Below are 19,775 nucleotides of genomic sequence, written 5' to 3' on the forward strand. Positions count from 1 at the left end.
TGGTAATAAAAGCAGTTATTAAAAGTCTACCTTTTCCAGAAAGGAAGGAAGGAAGGAAGGGAGATTGACAACAGAAAAAATCTATTAGTATTACAGTAAAACAATAAAAATGAGAGAGTTTGGGGCTGAGAAAAAGATAGGAGCCAAGAGGAAGTGACACTCTGGGGCTCACTGGTCCAACTCCTGATTGAAAGATTCGCCCTGCAGCTCCAACACAAAGAGAACTAATCCTCTCTTTGGACACTTCTAGTGACAGGATTCACTGTCTCACACAAATGCTTGGGGGAAATCACTCACCTACAGAAAAAATGAAAGAAAAAGAAAAGACAGTATAGACGTGGCTATATGGACATAATTTGTTCACCTTAGGGTATCTTATTTTTATTGTTTTTCCAAATTCTTGAAATTAACAGCCTGTGCACTGTGAAGCAAATTACACTCTTACAGATGTTCATTTTCATTTAGTCAAAAAAGCCTTCATTATGAGCCATTATTCATTCTCCAGGCACTTAAAGATATAACTCAGAAGACATGGTCCTTGTCTTCAAGCTACTTGAAATCCAAAGAATGAGAGAGACAAAGAAAAGACAATTAGTATATATATGGTTTCATCACTGCTGCATTATCACAAGGTGTATGCAGATGCTACTTGGGAGCAAAAGGAGAGCATTGGAATGAGATTGAAGTAAACTTCCTAGAGATGGTCTCTATGTGAGATAGCAAAGCAGAAATAGAGGGAAGTGGCATCTCTCACAGGAGACAGGAGCAGAGAAGCATGGGACTTCTTGGAGGACTCAGAGTCCTTGGATACCACTGAAGCTCAAAGGATATGGAGGGGCTACACTGGGACCTGCCTTGTATGCTAATTGCAGATGTTTGGATTTGATCCACAGCCCCAGGGAAATCATAGAGGGATCTTAATCAAGATGGCAACAATAAGATTTCTACTTGAAGGTAACAGCTATAGGGAAGATAGATTGGAAGAGGCTCGTTTGTAAGTGAGACCAGCAGGACTCTTCAGCAAACAAGTGGAAAGTGATGAGGGTGTAGAAGGGGCAACAGCATGGGGTGAGGAGAAGGAAGGATGGGTTTGAATGGCATTGGAGAGACGAGAAGCCACAGGAATCATTAAGTGCCATGGTGGAAGAAGGGATATGAAGTGGAGTCCAGAATACCTGGGCAATGTGGAGAATTGTGGCATCAGTGACAGGAAAAGTAATGAAGGAGAAGGAAGTGAGAGAAGATAAAACATTCTTTGGGGAACATAATGAGTTTAATTTCTGGGAGACAAAGTGGAGTTAATTTGAGGGTCTTTGAAATAATGGATGGATCTCAAGCTAGACTGGGCTAGTAATGTACACTAGGAGTCCTCATGGTAGATGAAGTTATAAGCTTGGACTGAGTCACCCAATAACTGTACAAAGTCATCATAGCAGGGTCAGAGTGTGTGGTCCTGCATCCTGACAAACATGGACATTTAGAAAAGGTTGCTGGGGCCACCTGGGCGGCTCAGTCAGAAGAACATGTGACTCTTAATCTCCAGGTTGTGAGTTCGAGCCCCATGTTGGGTGTAGAGGTCACTTAAATAAATTTTTTTTAAGGCTGAAAGGGAGAGGACTAATGAGTAGGAAGAACAAGGAGGAAGTGCGCTCCTCAAAGACAAAGAACAAGAGAAAGATTCCAGGAAGGAGGAAATGGTCACGTCGCAAAAATTACTAGTGACACAGGTAAAATATACAGAGAAGTAACCAGTGGTTTTCTTTGTAAGGATGCCACTCTCGCAGCATCAGAGATGTGAGGAGACAAAAGGGAGAATGAAGCAAGCTGAGGACTGAATGAAGCAGGAAAAAGCAAAAACAAGCATCGCAGACTCCAATTACAAGAAGTTTACTTCTGGACTTTAAGAGCAACAGAGAGAGATGCTCTCCAGAGGATGAAGAGCCATGGCTCTCACTCATGGGCTCTGTGACATGGGGTTCCTGAGACATCTCTTAGATCTCAGTCTTTTCATTTCTAGAATGAGAGTAATAAATGCCCTCCTGAAAAGACTGTTGTGAAAATGAAATGAGATCTGGCACTTGGTCAGTGTTTGATAAACACTGGTTCTTAGTGTTGTCAGAAAGACAAAAAACAAAAGACCTCACACAAGAGAAAAGGAAGAAAGAGGAGAAATGAGAGAGAAAACAGCACCTGTGGGCTACAGATCTCCTTATAGTTCCCACCCTCTCTGGCCCACCCGAGCACTCACCCCTAATGGCTTCAATTCCATGGGGGCTCAGCAGGGCAGCCAGGACAATGGCTCCCAGGATCATGACTTGGGACCGGCTCCTTATGTCTTCAAGGTGCATCTGCAGTGGCCCCTGTGAGGCAGACAGTGAGGAGAGAATGAGGCAGATCAGGGCAGGGAGGAGCTCTGAGTCCAGGACTTACTTCCCTTTCTGGTGGAAGGAGAAAGAGTGGAGGTGAAACTGCTCAGTGGGGCTCAGCCAACCAGAAAATGTCACAAGGGGCATCTCTGGTTGGGAAAGAAAATGACAGAACCATTGGGAGTGGAGGTGGGAAACTGCCAGGATCAATGTGACCCAGAGAGTCCCAACCTATTCGGGATTTGGTAATAAGAGGGGAAAAACTACAATAGAGACATCATAACCATCTTCCTCCTGTCCTGGCTGGTCTGGTCAGGTGAAGCATGCAACTCTTAATCAAAGAGTAGTGAGTTCAAGCCCCATGTTATGTGTGGATCCTACTTAAAACAAAAAGATCAAATCAAATTATCTTCCCCTTGAGATCGTTTTGAAATATGTCATTGAAGTTGACTTTGTATTCTTTATGGTTAGTGACCTTCGTGAGTGGATAACTTTTCAAAACTTCACGTCGGTTCATTTTTTTTATTAAGTTCAATTAGCCAACACATGGGTACATATTTAGTTTTTGATATAGTGTTCAGTGATTCATCAGTTGCGTAAAACATCCAGTGTTCACCACATCACGTGCCCTCTTTAATGCCCATCACCCAGTTACCCCATCCTCCAACACCACTCCCTTCTTCAATCCTCAGTTTGTTTCCCAGAGTTCAGATTTTCTCATGGCTTGTCTCCCTTTCTGATTTCTTCCCATTCAGTTTTCCCTCCCTTCCTCTATAGTCCTCTGTGTTATTTCTTATTTTCCACATATGAGTGAAACCGTATGATAATTGTCCTTCTCTGCATCAATTCCTTTTTTTTTTTAAGACTTATTTATTTATTTGAGAGAGAGCAGGAGTTGGGAGGAGGGGCAGAGGGAGAGAAACTCAAGCCGACCCCCTCTGTGCACAGAGCCTGACTTGGGGCTCAATTTCACGACCCCGAGATCATGACCTGAGCCCAAATCAAGAGTCAGACCCTTAACCAACTGAGGCACCTAGGCGTCCCTTCATGTTGATTCTCAGTATCATATAGGAATTCATTTGTTATCAAATGATATTATATTTACCATTTTATACCTTTGATAATTTTACAGGAATTCTTTGATGTTTCCAGGGAGATAAACAGAAGGCAAAAAATACCTAATTGTTTCATTTCTAATTATTACTCTTTTATTTCTTCTTATACAGAATTTGGTGATATAAGACACCTTTATTTACATCCCACTGTTTTTTGTCGGGTTTTTTTTAGTAGGCTCCATGCCCAACATGGGGTTTGAACTCACAACTCGACATCAAGAGTCACATGTCCTATTGACTGAGCCAGCCAGGCACCTTCAAACTTTAATGTTAAGGACAATTTCCCTAATCATTTCACATTAAGCCTAATAGTAGATATTTTGCTGATATGCTGGTTTTTTTTAAAAGATTTTATTTGTTTATTTGACAGAGAGATAAGAGAGAGAGAGCACAAGTAAGCAGAGCAGCAGGCAGAGGGAGAGGTGGGGCTCAACCCCAGGATCCTGGAATCATGACCTGAGCCAAAGGCAGCCGCTTAACCAACTGAGCCACCCAGGTGCCCCATGATATCCTGTTTTATTACAGAGGGATTTGGAAATATACTAAGGCGATGGGGAACTGCAGAAATTCCTCTGGTGTTTATTGTTAAAATTATAGAATTTATATTACTGGATTAAATAATATATTAGATAAATAATTTCTCATGTTCTGAAGTAGTCCTGCATTATAATAATTAACATTTCTTGATTCCTTACTATGTGAGAGGCTTTGATTTAAGAGAGTCACAAATGTTCAGTATAATCCCAGTTAGATTTCCCAATAAATCAATGACATAATGATCTTCATTCTGTGTGAGAGGAAATAAGTCAGAGAGGGTTAAAAAAAAATATGGAAGTAGTAGAAAGGGGCTTTCTAAACCTGTGCCTGACCACTTCGCTATAATGCATCCTTATACTTAATAGAAGACCTAAATTAAGTGTTTTGTACGCTTTTACTCAATTCATCAACACCATATTTAAGTACTTAATATATTTGTTGGAAATTATATTTGTTATGTTATTGTCTTTCTTAGGTTGTGAGTTATGTGGGAGTATATGTACTTTATTTCAGGAACTATACATTTCAGGAGTATATACACTTCATTTCAGGAACTATCTGTATTGTTTGACGGGACTATTTGGTGTTGAAAATTTACCAAAAATATGTATGTATGTTGAATTGAAAAAAAAATGGTTCTTGATAACTTCCTTGCTCTACTCAAAACTCTCAGATCTGTAAGTTTCTAAGGCATTTTACACAGCGCTCCCATTTCACCCTCAAGAATTACTGATATGCAGGTGCTACCAAACCCATCTCAAAAATGAAGAAATCGTGGCCCAGAAAGGCAAGTAATTTGTGTAAAGTTGTACACCTACTTCCATGCCTTATCTGGTATGAAACCCAGAGACCCTTAGTCCATATCCTTTTTCCTCTAAAAGCTACAGAGCCACTGAGAGGAACCACACCATACACTTTGCATAACTGCATTAACTCCCAGGGCTAATTCTGAATTCTGGGATGGGCAGTTTAATCTCCCCAGGTCATTAACACACTACTTAGGACTTTCTCTGTGCCAGAACATGTCCATACAAGGGGGATGGCATTCCACCATGGAAAGGAAATGACATTCCTTGGGATCTGTTCCTAAGGAGGAAAGTATATAAAAAAATCAAGCCTTATGACTCACCCAGTTGCTCAAAATGAAGATCCCTTTCCTTATAGTGTCTTTGGTGAATCTTAACATCTTAAAGAATCATGTGCTTTATACCACACTTCTGTCTAGTGAGTAACAATTCCTGCTTATTGGTTCTTTTTTCAGAATCTGGCCACACCCAGGGAATAAGGAAGCCTGTCTAAGCTCATCATCTCTGATATTTTAGGAGTGGGGCCCATCGGGTGAGAGCTGCTCTGACTGCAAGTGTCTCAGCCCCCATCCTTTCTCAGGCTCCAGGATGGTGATCCTTAGAATCACTGAGGTCGCAGGGATGGCAGCCCTCATGATGTCCTTGGTGATGCTGAGCTCCCCTTTGGTTCAGAGCAGAGACACCCCAGGTAAGTGCAGAGCTGCTCTTCTTGGAGAATCTAGCTCACAGGATGAGAGGGAGTTTTCCATGTGGGCCCAGACCTTGAGAAAGACTTTGGGGCTCTGACATCGTGCAAGTGCTGCTATTCTCACCAGAGAGAGAAGGAGATGAGGATGTGCATGTGATGGGGACAATGGTACCTGGTGGTCTGGAGTGATTTTGGAGGGACAAGATTCTCACAAAAGGGTCATCAAAATGACATTTCAACATCCATCAAAGATCAAAAGGGAAAATTAGGGTTAGTCTACATTGTCCAAGATCTGAAGATCATCCTGTAGAATCAGCACTCCAGGTAGGGGCCCCTTCCACAGAACCAGGCAGGAACCATCATTGGAACCAGTGAGGAACCAATGATGGCCAGAGCAGCAGGGGAGGGTGACGAGGACAAGCTGTGGTTAAGACCAACAGGATACCAGTGCAGCTGATTGTCCCTCACATCAAGAATTGAATCAGGGCACATCAGGACAAGCCAGAGAGGAAGTGGGAAACAGGAAATGACCTCTTCTTCACCATGAAGAAGACCATTTGTGATAGAATAGTGAATTTTTTTATGTTAAAATTTCCCAACTTCCTCATCCTCATCCATAAGGCCAACCCCACTTCCTCCTGAGGATCAGGTACTCTCAGGTCCCTTCCTTAATTTCCAAGGATAAAGCATTTGAAACTCCCAAATCCATCTGCTCAAACTCCATCCCAATGTACCCATTTCTCAGGTAGGGAGAAGGGAAATTTTCAGACATTTCTTACTCAGATGGACAGAGAGTTAGACAGGGCAGCTCAGCTGCGTTCTCATGCCTGCCATGAGACAAGAAATGGAGAAGCAAGAGTCCTAGACAGTCAGAGGAACTGTAGAAGTAGCTGGTGAGATGGGACAGTGTCCCACAGGAGGTGACCAGAGAGGCAACGCTGTTGTGGGGCCCAGGGACAGTGGTGCTGATATGAGTACATTGAAAACAGAGCTGGGGTCTCCTTTGCAGTGAATAGTGAGGGTGGTAGGGTGGTAGGAGGGGTGGGATGAGATGAAGAAGCCAGTGGGTTCGGATTTAAGAGAAATGAATATAGTCTCATTGCCTTGTGAGAGAGACCACTTGTGGGGAGCAAGCAGGTGGACTCTGCACAGTTTTGATGCTGAGGAACTCATTATTGAGTGAAATATGAGTCCTGGAAACTTGGACTCAATGTGTTGGGCATATACCTCCAACTTCTTATGCCTCCAACTCCTCAAGATTTCCTCAACTTCCAACAGAGCAAAAATAAAAAGAGACAAAAGGGGAGATGTTGCTGTTGTTGAGAAAATACTAGTGACTATTGGGTCATGAAGAAAACTTTGGAGAAAGAAAGCATCCAAGTCATGGATGAAACAGAACTGTAGCTCCAATAGCCACTTGAAACATTCTTTGTTCATGACATTTACCATTCTGGCATTGAAGGCCTGGGACTCTATCCTATCACACACCTGGGAGGCAGAAGACATCTGGGGATTTAATCTTTTGTTTAGTCCACTTCTTCTATCTCCCTTCCCAAGTGAAAGAAGGGGTGGGAAGAAAAAAATTATCAGTATTAAGTTAATAAATGCTCCTTTTAAAGCATTAATGTTGTGCCTCAAAGGGCAGCTCCGATTGAGCCATTCTGAACGAACTAGGGTTCTGTCCTTTGTGTTTCTCTTTTCTCCACATAATCTAAGCCATCATAGCTTGAAAGGGGAAGGGCTCTAACCTCCAGTGACCAGGGCCAGATACTATGCTCTAGGTTTTATTTATAACATTTTATTTAATTTTAACATAGTCCTTCAAGGTAAATAATAATAATAATAATAATAATAATAATAACATTCTTTTTTACAGTTGAAAAAGTTGAGTCTAACTTAAAGTTGCTTTACTTGCCCAAGGCCACACAGCTGGTCTGTGGACATCGTTATTGTTCTGTCCACATTACCTTCTTTGTATCCTATGGTAATTACATATTCTTAATATGTCCTATCTAGGAAGATGATTTATTTTACACCTGAAATTTTCAAGCTCTACCTTAGAAAATTCAGATGTTTTCAAGAGCTTTAGAAAATCTGTAATATTTTTCAAGTACACATAGGAAACAGTTTTGAGAGACCTTTGTGATATTTTGAAATATTTTGAAATATTTCACATTTCATTATGAAAAAAAGTCAATCGCTTTACTGTTTTTTTACATTTTTAATTCCAGTACAATTAACACATAGTGTTATATTATTTCAGGTGTACAATATAGTGACTCAACAATTCTGTACATTACTCAGTGCTCATCAAGATAAATGTACTCTTAATCCCCTTTACTTATTCTCCCCTCTGAAAACCACCCATTTGTTCTCTATAGTTAAGAGTCCGTTTCTTGGTTTGTCTCTTTTTATCCTTAGTTAATTTGTGTTATTTCTTAAATTCCACATATGAGTGAAATCAGATGGTATCTGTCTTTCTCTGACTGACTTATTTCACCTAGCATTATTCTATCTCCATCTATGTTGTTGTAAATGGCAAATTTCATTATTTTTTTATTACTGAATAACATTCCATTGTATATATAAACCACATTTTCTTTATCCATTCATCTATTAAAGGACATTTGGGCTGTTTCCATAATTTGGTTATTATAAATAATGCTGCATTAAACACAGGGGTGCATATATGCTTTTGAATTTGTGTTTTCAGATTTTGGGGGTAAATAGCCAGTAGTGTGATTACTAGATCATAGGATATTTCTATTTTTAACTTTTTGAGGAATCTCCATAGTGTTTTCCACAGTTGCTGTACAAGTTTGCATTCCCACCAAGAGTCATAACAACATTTTTCTAGATGTCTCTTGAGGCAAGGAAAATTAAAGCAAAAATAAAGTACTGGGACTACATCAGAATTTTTTAAAAAGTCCACTGCTTTAAAAAAAGAAAAAAATTGACACCATTATTCAGAACTAACAGAACTGTGTCCTCATTGAAAAACAACTGGGGAAAACTCTCAGTGGGACAGGAAATGGAGTTCAATGTGGGGGAGTAGAGCAGCAGTATCAGCAGTAGGCTGATAGAAGACAGAGAGCACAGACTCCAAAGTGGATGGGGCCGCGGGTTCAGAGGCTGAGGAGCAGAGCCCAGAGCAAGAAGACAGGCTTGGGAGAGCTGAGAGAAATGAAGTGCTACTGCAGCACAGCCCTTGTAGCCTAAAGTTGTATAGGGCTCCCTGAGGTTTGTGTGGTGTCTCTCTTCTTCCCTGAGCAACCAGTTGAGCAACTTCAAGTTGGGGCATGTGGAGCCCTGAGGAAGGACAAGGACTCTGATGAGACCACCCAAATCAACTTTTGTCATCTCCGCAGAGTCAGAGATGATGGTCAGACCCCTCACACCCTCTTCCTACTGTTAGGATGGCCTGTTAAGGCCCTTTGACAGCCACTCAGAAAGACTTCTGAATGGAGGAAGGAGCTTGGGCTCCCTGAGCTCAGCCCTGGAATCACAGGGTGAGCCTTGTGTTGACCTATTCTTCAAATATCCTTTACTTCTGCCGCTATGCAGCACTGTCCTCATTTCTGTGGTCTGGGCAGTTGTGTGATAAATTTCATTCTGGACTTTCCATTTATGATACACTTTAAGTCACACAGAGAAGCTGCAATTTAAAGACTCCTTCAACAGGCAGCTGTAGAGCCCCAATTAGATTCCAGGCAGCCAGTAATTTATAATCAATTCTTTGCTGGTAGCATTACCCTGATAACAAAATCAGACAAAGACAACCCTAGAAAAGAAAACTGCAGGCCAATATTCATAATGAATATATATTCAAGATTCTCAAAAGAATACAAGCAAACCAAATTCATATTAAAGGAATTATACACCATGACTAAGTGGGATTTATCCCTGGGATGCAAGCAGAGTTGAACATAAGCAAGTAAATCAATCAATGCAATACACCATGCTAACAAATGGAAAGGGAAAAACAATACAAGATCATCTCAACAGACACAGAAAAAGCAGTTGAGAAAGTTCAACATCCATTCATGATTAAACTCTCAACAAAAATGTAGAGGGACCTTAACCTCAACACAATAAAGGCCATAGATGAAAAGCCCACAGCCTATCTTATCAATGGGGGAAAACTGAGAGCTTTCCAAAATCTGGTTCAAGCCAAGGATGCCCACTCTTGCATCCTCTTTTCAATGTAAGATAATCCTAGACAGAGCAATTAGACAAGAAAAAGACATAAAAGATATCCAGGGGCACCTGGTTGGCTCAGTGGGTTAAAGCCTCTGCCTTCGGCTTAGGTCATGATCCCAGGGTCCTGGGATTGAGCCCCACATCGGGCTCTCTGCTCAGCAGGGAGCCTGCTTCCTCCTCTCTCTCTGACTGCCTCTCTGCCTACTTGTGATCTCTGTCTGTCAAATAAATAAATAAAATCTTGAAAAAAAAAGATATCCAAATCAGAAAAGAAGAAATAGAATTATCCCTGTTTGTGGATGACATGTTCAGGTAGACAGAAAACCCTTGAGACTCAACAAAAAAAACTATTAGAACATACCAACGAATCCAGTAAAAACAGAACAAATCCAGTAAATTTGCAGGATATGAAATCAAAATACAAACATCAATCACCTTTCTATGCACAGACAAAGAACTATCCAAACTGAAGTCAAGAAAACAATCACACACACACACACACACACACACACACCATCACAATCACAAAAATAAAGAAAGAAAACAATCACACACAATAGCAACAAAAAGTATAAAAGACTTAGGAATAAAGTTAACTAAAGAAGTAAGCCTTATACAATGGAAATTACTGAAAAATTGGTAAAAATAAATCAAAGAAGACACAGAAAAATGAAGACATCTATGTTCATGGCCTAGAAGAATGTTCATACAACCTAAAGTTACATACAGATTCTATGCCATCCCTTTCGAAACCCCAATGGGATTCTTTACAGAAATAGAATGGGACAATTCTAAAAGTCGTTTGGAATTACAAAAGACCCTGAATGATCAAGACAATCTTGAGCAAGAACACAGCATCACATTTCCCGATTTCAAAATGTATTACAGTGCTACAGTGATCAAAACACTATGATGCTGGCATAAATACAGACATATAGGCAACAGTGGAATATAATAGACATCCAGAAATAAATCCACATACCTACAGTCAACTGATATTCAACAAGAGTGCCAAGAACATACAATAAAGGAAAGACAGTCTTCAATAAATGATATTGAGAAAATTGGATATCCACATGCAGAATAATAAAATAGGACCCTTACCTCACACCATATACTAAAATCAACTCAAAATTGAGTTGAGAGTTGATTTTAAGATTTAAATGTAAAATCCAAAATTATAAAACTCTTAGAAGAAAACATAAAGGAAAACCTTCTTGACACTGGTCTACACAATGATTTTTTTTGGATACAACATCAAAAACACAGGCAACAAGCAAAAACAGACAAACTGAAAAGCTTTTGCACAGCAAAGGAAACAATACAGTGAAAAGGTAACCTATGGAATGGGGAGAAAGTATTTGCAAACCACGTATCCGAAATGCAGGAGCTCATGTAACTCAATAGAAAAAAAACCTGATTTTAAAAAACAGCAAAGGATCTGAGTAGACATTTCTCCAAAGAAGACATATAGTGGTTAACAAGTATATGAGGAAGTGCTCAACATTACTAATGAATTTACTAATTCACTTTACTAATGATCAACTTCACTAATACAAATTAAAACCACAGTGAGGTATCATCTCACACCTGTTAGAATGGATAGAATCAAAAGGTGGAAGATTAATGATGCTAGGATGTGGCAAAAAGAGAACCAGATACACAGCTGTGAGGATGTAAGTTGGTGCAGCTACTATGGAAAACGGTATGGAGGTGCCTCAAAAAATTAAAAATAGGACTGCCATATGATCCAGCAATCTCACTTCTGGACATATATCCAGAAGAAATGAAATCTGGATTTTGAAAAGATACCTGCTCTTCCGTGTTCATTTCAGTAGTATTCTCAAAACCAATAGATGGACACAACTTAAATGTCCAAGAACAGATGAATGAATAAAGAAAATATGGTGTATATATACACAATGCAATACTCTTCAGCCTTTAAAAAGAAGGAAATCCTGACATTTGCAACAACATGGATAAACCTGTAGGACATTATGTTCAGTGAAATGAGCCAGATGTAGAAAGACAAATACTGCATGATTTTACTTATATGTGAAATCTAAAATAGTCAAATGATAGAAATGGTTACAGAAGCCGGGGGAGGTGAAAATGGGGAGATATTTTTCAAGGAGTACTACGTTTCAGTTATTGGTAAGTTCTGAAGAACTGTGTACAGCAATGTGATTATAGTTGACAATATTATACTGTGTACTTGAAATCTTAGGTGGTCTCACCAAAGAAGGAGAAAAAAGGACAATTAGTAACTGTATGAGATGATGAATATGTCGATTGACTTCCGAATATTTCACAATGTACACATATATCAGACCATCAGGTTTTACACCTTAAGTATATATGATTTTATTGTCAAATATATGTCAGTAAAGCTGGAAACATGTTAAAAAACAAAACCAATTTTCTGCTCATTCTCTGATTTACTAATTTACTAAGGCTTAGGTTAGGTGCTGTATACAAATATGAATAAAAGAGTAACTTGCCTTAAAATGTTCAAGTGTAAAGAGCGGGACAGGACATGGGGGAAAAAATCAAATTGTCTGCGTGTCCCTAATGGGACCATTGTGATAAGATTCTAAAATACACAGAGAATGCACCCACTCTAGTGGGTTTCCTACATAGTTTTTGTTCCTATGCATTCTTTCAAGATAGGCATTTTTTGTGCCTATATTTTTAATATTCCTACTATAAAATGTACAACCATTTGGTTTCATCTAATGGTTACATAACACTCCATGATCCAGGGCCACCTGGGTGGCTGAGTCGGTTGCGCATCTGATTGTTGATCTCAGCTCAGGTCATGATCTCAAGGTCCTGAGATCGAACCCCATGCCAGCTCCATGCTCAGCGGGGAGTCTGTCTGGGATCCTCTCTCCTTGCCCCTCTGCCCTCCCGCTGTTCATGCTTCCTCTCTAGATTAATTAATTAACTAATTAATTAAATCTTTAACAAAATATTCCATGGTGCACATCGACAACAGACTTTAGGTGTTTGCTGTCCCAGGTATGATCACACCAACTGATTCCTGCCAATTCCTCAGTGTCACAAATAATGCCACAGGCAGCCGCAACCCCTACTTGTCTCTTTATGGACCTGTGTGGACATTCTAGACATCTAACAAGTTGTGGGAGTGCTGAGTCATATGGCATACATCTCTTCAAATTGACCAAGTGTCCTAGCCATGGGAGGGTGGGCGGCTACACTCCATATGATGCTTTCTCCACACCGCCAAGCACCAGCATGGACCTATCCAGACTCTAAGTGTTCTAACAGATCTCAGTCTCATTGCTTTCTGAATTTTCTTCCCACTGGTGAGCTGCAGTCTGCCTTGCAAGTTTCCTCTCCTATAAATTCCCATTCCCACTCCTTACCCAGTTCTCTATCACTGTCCTTTATTTTGCTTGTTTCTTTTAGGAATTGCTTATATATTTTAGATACTGATCCCATGTCAATTTTAGACATTGCAAGTGTATTCTTATTCCGTCTCTTAACTTCTTAGTGGTGCCCTTTGCATAGCAGAAGCATTGAATTTTAAGGTAATTCGTAAAGCCTTGTGATTTTATGTTTGCTTAAGAAATGCTTCCTCACCCCCATATTCATTATTATATTCCCCTATACATACTTTTTAAAAAAGATTTTATTTATTTATTTATTTGGCAGAGAGAGAGAGAGAGAGCGAGCGAGCGAGCAGGGGGAGGGGTAGCCAGAGGCTGAGGGAGAAGCAGCCTCCCTCCTGAGTGGGGAGCATGATGGGGACTTGATCCCCGATTCTGGCATCAGGGCCTGAGCCACCTAGGCGCCGCTCTCCTACACATTCTTCCATTCACCTCCTGGTTTACTCCCCGCAGAGCTTTCCATCTACCAGAGGCCGAGCACCTGCTTGGAGTTCAACGGGACGCACCACTTCCTGGAGCAATACAAGTACAACCGAGAGCTGTTGTCCAGTTCGACAGCGCCGTGGGGGTGTTTGTCGCCGTGTCCGAGCTGGGCCGCATAACCGCCAGGGACTGGAACATCCAGAGGGAGCTCCTGTACCTGAGACGGAGCGCCGTGGACTCCGTGTGCAAGCACAACTTCGACCTGGACGAGGGTTTCACGCTGAAGCGCCGAGGTGACAGGGCGGGTCTGAAGCAGCCACTCTGCACGGGGTGGACTTGGGCTGCAGAGGCGGGAGCGGCCGCCGGGACCGGGAGTCCGCACGGAGCCCAGGGGCCAGGCCAGCGAGGCAAGGGGCCAGACTACCCCGCTGGGCAGACAGGAAAGAGCCAGCAGCATTGGGTTTGCGGATTTTGCGACAACCCTTTTTTTTCCTGGTAGAGGAAGCCCGGAGACAGGTTAAAACCAAGAACAGACCAAGCTGGGGCGCCTGGGTGGCTCAGTGGGTTAAGCCTCTGCCTTCGGCTCGGGTCATGGTCTCAGGGTTCTCGGATTGAGCCCCGCATCGAGCCCCGCGTTGGGCTCTCTGCTCAGTAGGGAGCATGCTTCCTCCTCTCTCTCTCTCTGCCTGCCTGTCTGCCTACTTGTGATCTCTATCTGTCAAATATATAAATAAAAAATCTAAAAATTAAAAAAAAAAAGAACAGACCAAGCTACTTTATTTCTTCTCCCAGCTATCTATCTATATATCATCTATCAGAGAGAAAGAGCGCTGGAGCACAAGCAGGGGGAGCAGCAGGCAGAGGGAGAAGCAGGCTCCGCACCCAACAAGGAGTCCTATGTGGACTCGATCCCAGGGTTCATGGGGATCATGATGGCAGCCTAGGGTAGATGCTTAACCAACTGAGCCACCCAGGCATCCCATTTTCTCCTCTTTTTTAAGGGAGAATGTCAGACTGCTAGATCAGAGGAAATCTATGGGCTGAATATATTCTGATTCCAAGATAATATCTGGCAGGATTATACACCTTTTTGAACAAGATGAGAAAAATGTAAATTCAGGTAGCCTCATTGCTGGTCCAATATTTCTGCTCAAAGAATATTAGTCACTGTCACCTACATTTCTGGCGGAAGTGTTCTAGAGCACCAACTCTGACCCTCTCCTGTTCTTCTTTGCTCTTGCATTATTGGGTATGACAAGGTCATTCTTAGAACATTTGAATGTTTTATTCCTTTTTTCTACGGGGTTCCCCATCTCCTGCCTCTAAGTAGCTTATTAGGGGATAGGATTCATCTTTAACATCTGAGAAGTCTGTTTGTCAAGAAAACCGCTCAATGCACTGCATTGGCTGTCTCAGCTGTCCTAACAAGTGTCTTTTCCCCTCCCAGTCCAGCCTCAAGTGCACGTCTCCCCCTCTAAGAAGGGGCACCCGCACCACCACAACCTGCTTGTTTGCCACGTGTCAGATTTCTACCCAGGCCACATCCAAGTCTGCTGGTTCTTGAATGGACAGGAGGAAACAGCTGGGGTTTTATCCACCAACTTGATGCATAACGGAGACTGGACCTTCCAGATCCTGGTGATGCTGGAAATAACCCCCCAGCAGGGAGACGTCTACACCTGCCAAGTGGAGCACCCCAGCCTGGACAGTCCTGTCACCGTGGAGTGGAGTGAGTTACTCCCTGATGACCCTCCAGGCTCCAGGCTCGGAGGTCTGCTCATTTTGTCTTGTGTCACTGCACAACGCTACCCTGTGATCCTCATCAACCTAACGGGCCTCAGCCTTGGCTGGGAGCAGGGAAATCTGGCAATCCTCACACGCATTTATCCTGCCCTGGGCGGGAGGAGGGGGGATCTGAAAAATCTCTCTGTGTCAAAAAACAAATAATGCCCGACCTAAAACCAGCATTTCCTCCTGTGGAAGCCAGAACTCTGAGGCCCCAACTTTAGAGTACTTTCCACACCTACTCCTTCTCCATAGTGGCTCCATGCTTGGCCTTATCCCCTTCCTTTCCCCTCCGTGTTAGATTAGATCAGGCTCTAGGTGTCAGACAGGGCCCTGGGGTGGATGCACATGGAGGCGGGGAGTCACCCTGACTTCTGTTCTCCCCAGGGCTACAAGCTGATTCTGCCCAGAGCAAGATGCTGGCTGGAGTCGGAGGCTTTGTGCTAGGACTCATCGCCCTCGGAGCAAGCTTCATCCTCCGTTTTCGAAGCCAGAGAGGTAAGAAACTTCTGGAAAGTGGTTGATACTGTCTTTCCACTGTGTCACTATTCTTCAGTGAGGACGTTTTCACAGAAAAGCAAAACAACAGAGCAAAAGAGGCCACTGAAATCAGACTCTGATGAGGCAAAGACAGCCCTGTAGGGAGGAAGATGCGTAGCCCAGAGATCTGGTCCGTTAAGACAGGGCGCCAGATACCCTGTTCTTCAGGGTGTTCTCTCTGGTCTGGGGACTCACACCTGCAGAGTGGGCCCTGCTTTCATTTCCAGTGACATGGGGACGCCAGTGGAAATGTTTGGATAACTTTCCAAGATGTCATTGCTCCTTACTCTCCCAATGACCAATCCATCTTCCCTTTCACTTTCATTTCAGGATGGCAGGGACCTCAGCCAACAGGTGGTATTTCTGCTCCCTTCTTCCTTCTTGGATGTAATTCATTTCATTGCAACACGAGATTGGGAGCATTCAATGAGTGTGCTGTGCTCAGTCAGGATAGATCACAGGATGTGCCCGGAGAATAGGAGAAAGTCTGAGGCTGCTCCTTTCTCTCAAATTGAGCCGAACTGCCCCAACTCTTGATCCTATGTTCCTCTTTAAGTGGGTGTGACTACAGAGCATGACTTTGCCCCACTGCTGAAGGAACTCCAAAAACTCTTTGCCATTTTTCATTAAGTCAACATTTAACCTCTTGCTATAATTTTTTTCTCCCCTGGGACTCTAGACAGAAAGGAAATGTAGACTTTAAGCTTGGATTGTTTTAAATTCTTCTGGGGCACCTGAGAGTCTCACTTGGTTAAGCATCTACCTTTGGCTCAGGTCATGATCTCGGGGTCCTGGGCTCAAGACCCGAATTGGGCTCCCGCCTCAGTGGGGAGCCTCCTTCTCCCTCTCACTCTGTTCCTCCTCCTCCCCACCACTTGTGCTTTCTCTCAAATAAATAAATAAATAAAATCTTTAAAAGTAAATATAAATAAATGAATAATAATTTTCTTCCTCTTTTCCTCCTCCTCCTCCTCCTCCTTCTTTTTCTTCACAGGGCTCCTGAACTGATCTCAGACATCACACGTAGCCTTGGAAAAAGTGGTTCTGATATTCCTGTTGTCCACAACCTCCCACATCCAGAAAGGACATTATGGCTAAATTGTGCCCCCTTAGGCCAGTTTCTGAGTCTCTGCATTTTATTTCAATGTACTTCCTTTTTCTCAAGTTCTTCCAGTTCTATAGAGTGACCTTTCCTGAGGAACATAAACCATCTAAATCGAATGTTGTTTTTCTTTCTTTTTGAGAGGAAGTGGATGGTCATGGGCCATGCTTATGGTTGAAGGGTTTGTTTTATCCAGTCATGGAGAAATAAACTTCTTGATGGTGATCAGTTCTCCCTATTGAGCTGGAGGCCAACTGAGAGTGGACCCCCTAAAATTTGCTTTATATCATTGTAGATGACCAAGTTCATACTGCATCCTTACCAGTGAAGGGTGGAACCATTACCCCTAGAAATTCCATGTGGAAAAGACACTGAGCTTGGACTTGACATTCATACAGGACTGATAAAGTGATAAAGTATGTCAGTCACTAAGAATATGCTTTCCAAGTGTAAAAACCAACAGAAGATCAGAATTGTGTATACAGGTATAATATGTTAATATTATAGTTCTTTTTTTATACTATTCACATCAAGGCATAAAAACAGACTTACCCCATGACTCTCTGTTTATCAGATCCCCCGAAATTCTTTCCCTTCCTGAGTCAGGAAATATATATCCAGTTCCAAAAGGGCCAAGGACAAGTGTATACCATATTTTTTAAAATTTTTTTATTGTTTTATTTTAGTCACCATACAGTACATCATTAGTTTTTGATGTAGTGTTCCATGATTCATTGTTTTCATATAACACCTGCTCCATGCAATCCATGCCTTCCTTAATACCCACCTCCAGGTTCATCTCCCTCCCCTCTAAAACCCTCAGTTTGTTTCCCAGAGTCCATAGTCTCTCATGGTTCATTTCTCACTTCGATTTCTCCCCCTTCATTTTTCCCTTCTCCTAATGTCCTCCATGTTATTCCTTATGTTCCACAAGTAAATGAAACCATGTGACAACTGACTTTCTCTGCTTGCTTATTTCACTCAACATAATCTCCTCCTGTCCCACCCATGTTGATGCAAAAATTGGGTATTCATCCTTTCTGGGGGCTGAGTAATACTCCATTGTGTATATGACCACATATTCTTTATCCATTCATCTGTTGAAGGGCATCTTGGCTCTTTCCACGTTTTGGCTATTACGGACATTGCTGCTATGAACATTGGGGTGCATACGGCACTTCTTTACACCACATCTGTATTTTTGAGATAAATACCCTGTAGTGCAATTGATGGGTCATAGTGTATACCAGATTTTTTCAGACATGTGCCTGCTTTTAGAATACAGTTTATTATTTTTATCAATCTTATTAATTAACGTTTCAGACCATGACAGAAATCATATTTGTTTCCATCATTTCATGGTATGGTATGCCACCTAAGCCCAAATTTCATATAATAGTAATCAGGAAAACTTCTAATTCCTGTAACATTTATAGATTAGTATCATTTCTCAAAAATGATGGACCTTAACCAAGCTTAAAGAGCTTTCCTTTCTTCACTGATCTTCTTTCCTATGACTACCTAAAACCAGTTTGATCCAATATCATCATAAACTATAATTTTAAGTCAGTTTTTGATGATTTTAAATAAGGGGCTGTGTCAGGGGTCCTCAAGACTAGCCAGATTAGGTGATTCACTAGGAGGAATCATGTAGTTGTACTCACGGCTGTGATTTATTATCACAAAGGTCTACAAAGCAAAGTCAAGGAAAAAAGCACATGGGGCAAAGCCCAGAAAAACCAGGTGTAAGCTTCCAGAACTCCTCTCCTATTGGAGCCACAGGAAACACTTAATTTCTCCAGCCACGAGTTGCGATCACACGTGTGAAATATTGTCTGCCAGAAAAGCTCACCACTCAGGATTTTTACTGGAGCCTGATCATGTAGGCACCATCTGCCAGCACATACCCAAATTCCAGACTTGCAGAAGGAAAGCAGGTGTTCAGCATAAACCATATTTTTGTACAGTTTAGGTACAATTTAAGCATATTCTTATCAGGTCTGGAAATGGTGGGAACCCTTTGAAAAATCCAAGCTCCCAGATGCCAGGCAGGGGCCAACTTTGTAAGCAGGCCAAAAGGATGGTAGACCTGCTACGTTACTTCTTTTCTGCACAGAGGCAAACCACTCATTTTGCTGACAACTTTCAAAATAACATGAGTATCCATTTTTATCCAAAAAAGACATATGTTGATACAGAAAACACCCTTAAAGACTAGGTTTCTGGAAACATGGGTTATTGCAGAAGACATAGAGCTAAATTCATATAATTATATTTAATTATTGTTATTATTATGTGAAATTACTATTACAAATGTTTTATGAATCTTATTAGCATTTAAGTAGGTTTTTTAAAAAAGTTATCCCTATGCCCAACAGGGGACTTGAACTCACAACCCTGAGACCAAGAGCTGCTCATTCCACTGACTGAGCCAGCCATGCCCTTGGATTAAAGAGTTTTTGAAAAGCTGAAGTACAAACAAAGGATGCAGATGAAAGTATTCTGTTCTTTGAAGTTTTTGGTTTCTACTCAATGCCATGAGAAATTACACGTGCTTTCTAGCTTGTGATACTTCTAGCCCACCTCTATATAGTAGCCCACCTCTCAGTGCTCCAAACGAGAAAGTTAAGTTGTAATTCATATGTCCACTGTCCATCATCTTGGAAAAAGAGAGAGGCAATCCACTTAGTTTCCAAAGAATTTCACATCCAAGAAGCTTGACTATGAATGAGCCTCACATTGCCTGCACTGCCTAAAATGAGAGGGACTTCACTATTTGGGATTTTGGTAATAAACAAGC

At 41.7% G+C, this 19,775-nt stretch overlaps 1 protein-coding gene across 1 annotated transcript; it reads left to right on the forward strand.

Annotated features, from left to right (window-relative positions):
- Nucleotides 1-5,454: 5,454 nt before the first annotated feature.
- LOC116862123 (HLA class II histocompatibility antigen, DP beta 1 chain-like) lies at nucleotides 5,455-17,007 on the forward strand. The gene is given in 6 exon segments (XM_032849253.1): nucleotides 5,455-5,512; nucleotides 13,579-13,662; nucleotides 13,665-13,841; nucleotides 14,996-15,277; nucleotides 15,721-15,831; nucleotides 16,868-17,007. Coding segments are annotated over 6 exon segments (723 nt in total). The 5' UTR covers nucleotides 5,455-5,457; the 3' UTR covers nucleotides 16,882-17,007.
- Nucleotides 17,008-19,775: the final 2,768 nt, after the last annotated feature.

This window comes from Lontra canadensis, unplaced genomic scaffold (assembly GCF_010015895.1).
Source record: "Lontra canadensis isolate GAN:19392208 unplaced genomic scaffold, GSC_riverotter_1.0 scaffold222, whole genome shotgun sequence".
Taxonomy (NCBI): domain Eukaryota; kingdom Metazoa; phylum Chordata; class Mammalia; order Carnivora; family Mustelidae; genus Lontra; species Lontra canadensis.